The sequence below is a fragment of the Orycteropus afer genome, unplaced genomic scaffold (genome assembly GCF_000298275.1).
Source record: "Orycteropus afer afer isolate SDZICR_OR568_19922 unplaced genomic scaffold, OryAfe1.0 scaffold00207, whole genome shotgun sequence".
NCBI classification, from domain to species: Eukaryota; Metazoa; Chordata; class Mammalia; order Tubulidentata; family Orycteropodidae; genus Orycteropus; species Orycteropus afer.
This window is the reverse complement of record NW_006921794.1, coordinates 2,558,592-2,568,107: the sequence shown is the minus strand read 5'-3', so window position 1 is coordinate 2,568,107 and position 9,516 is coordinate 2,558,592. Positions and strand designations below refer to the sequence as shown.

The 9,516-nt window shown below is 39.5% G+C and overlaps 1 protein-coding gene across 1 annotated transcript in view; it reads right to left on the bottom strand.

The window, feature by feature from the left end:
* The window catches only part of VWA8 (von Willebrand factor A domain containing 8), a 751,729-nt gene that overhangs the window by 206,841 nt on the left and 535,372 nt on the right, over positions 1–9,516 (bottom strand). Inside the window, exon 35 of the mRNA XM_007948177.1 lies at positions 7,557–7,752. Within this exon, the coding sequence (XP_007946368.1) occupies positions 7,557–7,752 (196 nt within the window). The remainder of the gene's footprint in view (positions 1–7,556; positions 7,753–9,516) is intronic.

The window sequence follows — 9,516 nt, the reverse complement described above, 5'->3', positions numbered from 1 at the left end:
AGCTCATGAGTGCCGAGGATATCAATCTTTATGCGTTCCATTTCATTTTTGACAACTTCCAATTTTCCTAGATTCATACTTTGTACATTCCATATTCTGATGATTAATGGATGTCTGCGGCTGTTTCTCCTCAATTTGAGTGGTGCCACATCAGCAAATGGAGATCTTGAAAGCTTTACTTATCCCTATGAGTAAGGCTGGGTTTACTCTGATGATGCACCTCTTTCCAATCCTATTTTGAGAGCCTTCTAATCTAACTGGACTATTCATAAAGTTGTGCACTAATGTATCAGACAGTGTTTCTTTGCTATTCATAAGGTTTTCCCTGGCCAATTCTTTGACAAGTGGATGGCCTCTTCCTTCTTCCTAGTCTCTCAGTCTGTAAGCTGGGTGGATACCTGTGCACCATGTGCATCCTGCTGGGTTTGAAACACCAGTGGCTCAGCCTCAAAACTCACATCAACACGTCACCATGGTAGGACAATCCGACAGACAAGTTTGTCTCCCTGTTGGAAACCTCTCGTACCACCCTTACCTGGGTCCCTGAGGCTGACTCCTCCTCTGTCCTGGTTCCTGGGTCTTTTAATACCCTTTCTCCTGCTCTCAGGCCCTGCTGCTTTGGGGGTGCCTGGGTTCCCTATCCTCACCTGGATCCCTGGGGCTGACTGCTCCTCTGTCTCTGTTCTTGGGCCTTTTAACCCTTTTCTCCCACTCTCCCCCCCTGCTGCTTTGGGCATGCCTGGGTTCCCCTTCCTCACCTGGATCCCTGTGGCTGACTGCATTCATTGCTGATAGCAATGAAAAATGGTATTGCTACTTTGGAGAACAGTTTGGTCACATATAAAGCTAACTATGTATTTACCATATGACCTAAAAGTTGCCACTCCTAGGTATTTACCCAAGTGAAGCAAAAACATTTGTTCATTCAAAAATCTGTGTGTACATGTTAATAGTAGCCTTATTCACTATTGCCCGGAAGTAGAAACAGCCCAAATATCCATCAGCTTATGTATGGGGAAACAAATTGTGGTACAGCTATAATACTACTCAGCCATAAATAGGAACTACTGGTACATACAACAACATAAATGCATCTCAAATGCAATGTTCAGTGAAAGAAAAGCAGATTCAGAAGATTGTATGCTGCATGATTCCATTTACATGACACTGTGGAACAGGCAACACTGTTTGTTGTTGTTAGGTGCCATCAAGTCACCTCTGACTCATAGCGACCCTATGAACAACAGAATGAAACACTGCCAGGTCTTGTGCCAGCCTCACAATCTTTGCTATACTGAGCCTATCATTACAAGGACAGAAATCAGATTAGTGCTTGATTGGTGGTGGGCAGAGGGACTGACCACAAAAGGAGCATGGGGGAATTATTTGGACAGTGGAACTGCTCTATAACTTGATTGTGATGCTGGTTACACAGCTGTACATTTTTGTTAAAATCTACAGAACTACCCACTAAAATGGGAGCATTTTTTAAAAAAATTTTATTATGATTTAGGTGAAAGTTTTTCCATACAGCAGTTGAGTTGATACACATTTTGTCTCATGACATTGGCTGCAATTCCCCACAATGTAACAGTTCTCTTCCCACTTCTCTGTAGTTACCTCTTCCTTGTGTCCTTCCCTCCCATGTATTCCCACTCCCTGAGCTGTCTCTGTGCAAACACTGCCTATCTATTCTCCCATTACATAATTGCATCAAGAAGTGTATCTACCTAATGTAAATGTTAGCCCCATATGTCTGTCTATTGTTTGGCTGGAAGCCACAGGAGTGAGTTCAGTTCCAGGCCGGAAGCGTAACCAGGGGCCGTAGTCTCCTGGGTCTCAGCAGACTCTATCTGACCAGCAAACCCGGTCTTTTTTTTTTTTTTTATGATTTTGACTTTTGTTCTACATTGTTCTCCCGTTCTATGCAGGATCTCCTACACTGATCCCCCTCCGAGTTTTTGACAGTGGTAGCTGGGTACCACCTAGTTCTTCTGGTCTCACGGTTGTATAGGCTATGGATCACATGGTCTACATGTTCCTTGGACTAATTGTTTCCATGTGTCTTTGGTTTTCTTTGTTCTTCTTTGCTCTGGATGAGGAGAGACCCACTGTTGCATCTAGATAGCCGTTTGCAAGGTTTTGAGATACCGGTTGCTACTCACCAAAACAGGATGGAGAACAATGTTTTTGCATAGCATGTTATGCCAATTGAGCTTGATGTCCCCTGTGACCATGGTCCTAAAAAGGGAGCATTTTGCTGAATGGAAATTGGGCCTTAATAAAAAGAAATATATACTTTAAAAAGATCACTCTTTCTGATATGTGGGAAAAGGATAGAAGCAGGGGACGATCAAGAGGGAAAGTGTCAGGAGGCTATAGAAATACTGCAGTGTAAAATGATGGTGATTTAAATAGGATGTTGGCAATAGAATGGAAACAAATGAGTTTATACAAAATATATTAGCAAGGTGCTATTAAAAGGACATACCACTCATCTGTCAGTTTGTCACACTACCGTGGCTTCATGTTACTATGATACTATCATGGTCACCCATGGTGGACAGGTTTTAGTGGTGCTTCCAGACTAAGACAAACTAGGAAGAAAGGCCTGGTAATCTACTTCTGAAAATCAGCCAAAATGAAAACCCTGTATACCGATCACAACTTGTCTGATGGTAGTGCTGGAAGATGAGCCCTCCAGGTTGGGAGGCACTCAAAGTACATGGTGGCTAAAAACAACGGCCTTGAACAAACCACCTATTGTGTAGGACTGGGTCATGTTTTGTTATGTTGTCCCTGGGGTCACCAGAAGTTGGAGCTGACTCAACAGCAACTATCAAAAGGACACGGTGACTGATGATGAATTAGATGTGGAGGATAAGGGAGAAGAAGTGTCAGAATGACCCCAGGTTTCTGATAGATGAAAGTGCACTAAGCCCTGGTGCAACACGTCCTGTAATTGCAGGAATGCTCTGCCAACGCCCTGTCCCTTCACATGCTTCACCCTCTGCCTAGAACAATACTTCTAGCTGATTAACTGCTAATCATCTTTCAGGAATCAGCTCATGATCACCAGCCTGGCTTGTAATCATCTCGTTTGTGTTTACATATCACATATCATACACTTATTAATTACACTGTACTGCAATGTACTGTCAGTTTATTCCTCTGCCTGCCCTAGCAGCCAGAAAAGCTCCATGAAGAAGAGACTGTTTGTACTCCATCCCCAGCACTTCACACAGTGGAAGCCCAGTAAATGTTTGTTTAATGAAAAATAAACATTTCAGGGAAATAATGATTTATTTTACATAGTTTTCAGTTGGAAGGAATTCATTCTAAACAGTATCATATAATCAGGATTTTTCAAACCTACTAATTGTTGTTGTTATGTGTTGTTAAGTCAATTCTGACTCATAGCAGCCCTGTAGGACACAGTAGAACTGCCATCCAGGTTTCCTAGGCTGTCATCTTTAAAGGAGCAGATCTCCAGGTCTTTTCTCCTGCAGAGTGGCTGGTAGGTTCATACTGTTGACTTTTTGGTTGGCAGCCAAGTGCTTAACCATTGTGCCACCAGGGCTCCCTTAAACCTGTTGTTGTTGTTGTTAAGTGCCGTCGAGTAACAGATTATAATATATCTAACACGATATACGTAAAGTTCACAGTATGTTGAATGTAAACACAGGATAAGACATTATTATCACTATATGTTGCAAATAATAATAAATGATCCAATGATCAAAATTGTTAAAAATTTATAAATTATGATGAAAGCCAGTATGGTTCTACAAGAATAGATCTAGATTTAGGATTGGAAGACTTTGGCACAAATCTAGGCTCTGTTATTATGTTTTTTTGTTTAATAATACTTTTTGTGTTTTCAGTTTAAGTTCACATAGCACTTAGGGTCTTATTTAACAGTTTCTCAACAAATTGTTCAGTGATATTAGTTACATTTTTCACAATCTGTCAATATTCTCTTTAACTGTGTTCTGATTGTTTCATTTCCTATACTCTAGTTTCCCAGTCTCCTTCTCATCTGTGACTTAGAATCATTGTTGACCTTTTGGTCTCATATAGATGGTTTTCAATGGAGCACCATACTTACAAGTAATATCTTTGATTTTGTGTGCGAAACTTTAACTAAATAGTGACCTCAGGGGATAATTTCTAATCAAGGTCTAAAGAGTATCTCAGGGCAATAGTCTCAAAGAGTCTCCAGTCTCAACTGGTCCAGTAAGTCTGGACTTTTTAAAAATTTTTTTTTTCTGTTCTGCGTTTTCTCCCATTTATCAGGGTTCATCTATTGTGGCCCTGATCAGAACGGTTGGTATTGCTACCGGGTACCATCTAGTCCTCTGATTCTCGAGGTAGATGGCTCATGAAGGACATTTTCTGTAGATTAGTTTCTTCTCTGAGACTGGTTTCCTTATTTCTCTTTGTTCCTGATGAATAGAAATAAATACTTGTATCTTAGATGGCTGCTCACAAGCTTTTAATACCCTAGATGTGACTCACCTCACCAGGATGCAGGACATGAACTTTGTGAATTATATTATGTCAATTGACTGAGTCGTCCCTTAATACTAAGGTCCTAAGCCTTCAAGTCCAGAAAACTACAATCACAAGGTGTTTGGTTATATCTGAGAAGTATCTATATCTGTGTCTTCTATGAACATATATGTATGCACACACATATTGTATGTAGACATACGTAGGCCCACCAAGACTGCTGCCATCAAGTTGATTCCGACTCATGGCAACCCCCATTGGGTTTCCAAGGCTATAAATCTTTATGGAAGTAGTTCAACTCATCTTCCTCTCAAGGAGCGGCTGGTGGGTTTGAACTGCCTAACTTTTGCTTAGCAGCCCAATGCCTTAACCACAATGCAACCAGACCTCTTAGAGGTCATCTAGTTACTTCTTTCCATGCACACATATGTACATACCTGTACCTACCCACATACATATATGCCTATACACATACATATGTGACTATACACTTGCTTTTGGTTATTATTGGTGTTGTTGCTAAATTGCTTGTTATACTCTTCAGCACAAACAACCTTTTCTCTTGAGTGCCTCTTGTGGCATTGTTTACTTTGATCAAGCTGTGTTTATTATACCCACACTTGGTGCTACTTTTCCCATCACCAAAAATAGTAAGTATCTACAACTTAAAGTGTGATTTCCCTCCCCCTCATTCCTGGTAACCACCAAAGAACACTGGTCTTTGTATATATATCTATTATTATCTTCTTATAAAAGTGGGATCATATAATATTTATGATTAGGTGATTGACTTAGTTCACTCAGCATAATCTCCTCTGGATTCATCTGTGTTATATGATGTTCCAAGAATTCATCACTATTCTTTATGGCTGTGTAGTATTCCATTTGCTAATCCATTCATGAAGTATACTTAGGCTGTTTCTATTTTTTGCTATTATTAATGATGCTGTAATGAACATAGGTGTGCATATATCTGTACATGTATCTTTTACTAGAACTCTAGTTGTATATACCTAGCAATAGGATTGTTGGATCATAAGGTATTTCTATTTCTAGTTTTTTGAGGAATGGTCAAGTTATTTTATCTTTCTGTGTCAGTATCCTCACATAAATTAGAGAGTATACTAATTAAACCATGGAGTCTTGAAGATTAAATGAATTTATATAAGTGATCAGCACAGAACCTGGCATTTCTTATGTAGTAACAGATCTAATTGACTTTGAGAGCATTGAGAACTGAATCAGTCTGCCTATCTCCCTGGCCTTCTGTTGCAGGGAGTTGAAGACAAAAGTTAGGCCCCCCATGTCTATGCCTAATATCCAACTTATTTTTAAAAATATCTTTTGAAAACTTAGTAAGTAAAGTTATTGTACAGGTTGTAATACAAACTAAAATGAGTTCTAATAGTAATAGCTATAACCACACATTGGGGGAATATGAGGGAGAACTTTCTGAGTACACATGAATTTTTTAGCCACTTTTATACCCTATTGAAGGACCCCTTGGAGCATGGTGGTTAAGTGATTACCTGCTAACTTAAAGTTTGATGGTTTGAAACCACCAGCTGCTCTGTGGGAGAAAGATGTAGCAGTCTGCTTCTGTAAAGATTACAGCTTTGGAAACCCTATGGGGGCAGTGCTATTCTGTCCTCTAATGTCATTATAGGAGCTCTGGTAGCATAGTGGCTAAAGCACTTAACTGCTAACCAGAAGGCTGGCGGTTCAAACCCACCAGCTACTCCTCGGAAGGAAGGTTGGGCAATCCTACTTCCGTAGTGATACTGCCTCGGAAACCCAAGGAGGGGTCGCTATGAGTCGGGGCTGACTCGACGGCACATAACAACAACAACAACAACAACAACAATGTCATTATGTAGTTGGAATCGACTTGACAGCAATGGGCTTTTTTTTTTTTTTTAATATGTCTTTTTGGCATTATCTATGTTTATACACATGCTGTTGTGGTTGTTAGCTACCATTGAGTCTGGCTCAACTCATGGCAACCCTGTGCACAATGGAACAAAATGCTGCCTGGTCCTGTGCTGTCCCCATGATCGGTTGTGGTTCAGCCATTTTGATCCATAGGATTTTCATCAGCTAATTTTCAGAAGATCACCAGGCCTTTCTTCCTAGTCTATCTTAGTCTGCAAGCTCTGCTGAAACTCTGCTTAACATCACAGCAACACACAAGCTTCCACTGATAGACAGGTGGTGTTTGTACATGAGGTGCATAGTTTAGGAACTGAACCTGGCTCTCCTGCATGAAAGGTGAGAATTTTGCCACTGAACCATGACTGCCTCATTTATAAACATGTTGTTGTTGTTGTTAGGTGCCATCGAGTCAGCTCTGACTCACAGCAACCCTGTGTACAACAGAATGAAACACTGCCTGGTCCAGCACCATCCTCACAATCCTTGCTATGCTTCAGCCCATCGCTGCAGCCACTGTGTCAATCCATGTCATTTAGGATCTTTTCCTTTTTCACTGACCCTCTATTTTACTAACCATGATATCCTTCTCCAGGGACCAGCCCCTTCTTACAACATGACCAAAGTAGGTGAGATGATGTCTGGCCATTCTCATTTCTATCGAGCTTTCTGGCTACACTTCTTCCAGGACAGATTTGTTCGTTCTTCTGGCAGTCCATGGTACTTTCAGTATTTTTCACCAACACCTCAACTCAAAGCCATCAACTCTTCTTCAATCTTCTTAATTCACTGCCTAGCTTTCACACGCATATGAGGCATGCATTTGTACTTTTTTTAAAAGAGCAAACAAACTTACTGCCATGGAGTAGAATTCAACTAATAGTGACCCCTCCTCGGGTTTCCGAGGCAGTATCACTACAGAAGTAAATTTCCCAGCCTTCCTTCTGAGGAGTGGCTGGTGGGTTTGAGCTGCCACCCTTCAGGTTAGCAGTCAAATGCCTTAGGCACTATGCCCACTTATAAATATAGAATGATAATAATAAATTAAATATTACCTATCAAAAGCAAACTATACTTACCCACCTTGGTAAGTTAGTAATTGATAAGTTTCTTACCTTTTGGGTAGACATCTTTTAGAGGGACTTCTCCTGGAGGCAAAATCCTGACGATCTGATTAGCATCTAAGAGAGTCACACAATTCGTCTGTTTTGGAGCACCTCTTTTCTTCCTTCCTCCATAGAACCCTCTAACAGTGACATTTGGTTTACTCAAAGATGATTGTCTTTTCCAAGAATAAACTTCACTGGGTGACTGGAAGAAAAAAAAAGAAAGAAAGAAAGAGCGAGATTAGAGTCCAGAAGGACTGTACACTACATTCACCAGAACTTTTATAATGCAGCTTTTAAAGCGGATACCAGTGGAAATCTTATGTTTCAAAGATACAGGAAAATCAAATTATTCCTTAGCTTTTTGAATTTGATACAGGAGATAGCTACCTCACCAATAATCACAATTTTCAGACATGTGCAAAATAAATAACTTAAATTTTTGATTTTGAAAGAAATCATAACCAAAAAGAGAGATTATAACAATATGGTTTGTTTAAAAATAATAAAATGAACAGCTATCTATCCACCATCTGGCATAAGTAAGAGTGCATTGCCAGTCCTTCTGAAGTCCCGAGTGCCCCTATCCAATCATATATCTTTCTGGAATTTTGTGTTAATTATTCTCTTGCTTTACTTTAAAATTTTACCACATATGTATTTATCACTAAGCAATACAATACATTATTTTGTCACTTTTTCAACTGCTTTTATATGGAATCACATTTTATGTTTCTTCTAGTACTTTTTTTTTTTTTCCAATACAAACATTTTATTGCGATAAACATATACACTAAAGTTTGTCTCCTCAACATTCTTCAAATATACAATTCAGTGACATGAATTATGTCTATCATGTTGTTCAACCTTTACAATGATCAATTTCCAAATTTTCCCATCACACTTAAGTGAAGCTCAGTGTCCCCTAACCCCACCTTTGCTCTTCATGTTACCCACCCCTTGTAACCATTAAAAAATTTTGGTCTCTGTAAACTTGCCTATCCTAGATATTTCATACAAGTGGAATTGCAATATTTATCCCTTTGTGACTGATTTATTTCACTCAGTACAACATACCAAGGTTGTAGCATATATCAAGACTTCACTTCTCTTTATGGCTGAGTTTTATTTCATTTAATTCATACAGCATATTTTATTTATCCATTCTTCCGTCAATGGACTTTTAGGCTATATATACCTTTTTGGCTATTGTGAATAATGCTGCAATGAATACTGGCATACAAGTATATATATATATGTTCTTGGATACACTCCCCATTTCACAGACATACCTAATCATTTACCCTGTCCACCCATCTATCCATCCATATACCCATGTTTGCCTTCACTGACAACACAGTACTGTATGTGCAAAAGTGTTCATCTTTATTGCCTGTACCTCCCATGCACTTCTCTGTGTCTTCCTCTTCCTCATTGCTACCATGTTGATCACTCACATTGGTACATTGCCCTTTACTTCACACAAATCAATACTTGTCTCTACCTATCTAGCAGCATTCCCTCTTCTCCCCTCTTGCCCCTAGTAACCAACAAAGAAAACTTCCTTCCGTATACAGACCTTTCCTTGACTTTTTATAATAACAGACTAATACAATATTTATCCTTCTGTGATTGATTTATTTCACTTAGTATAATGTCCTCCAAGGTCATCCATGTTATGTAGTGTTTCGCAGATTCTACATTATTCTTTAGGGTTGCATAGTATTCCGTTGTGTGTATGTACCATAGTTTGCCTATCAATTCCTCAGTTGATGGACAACTAGGTTGTTTCCATCTTTTGGCTATGGTAAATAATGCTGCGATGAACATGGGTGTGCATATGTCTGTTCTTGTCATGGCTCTCACTTCTTTAAGATATATACCTAGTAATGGAATGGCTGGGTCAAATGGTATTTCTAATTCCAACTTTTGAAGGAATCATCATACTGCTTCCCACAATGGTTGTACC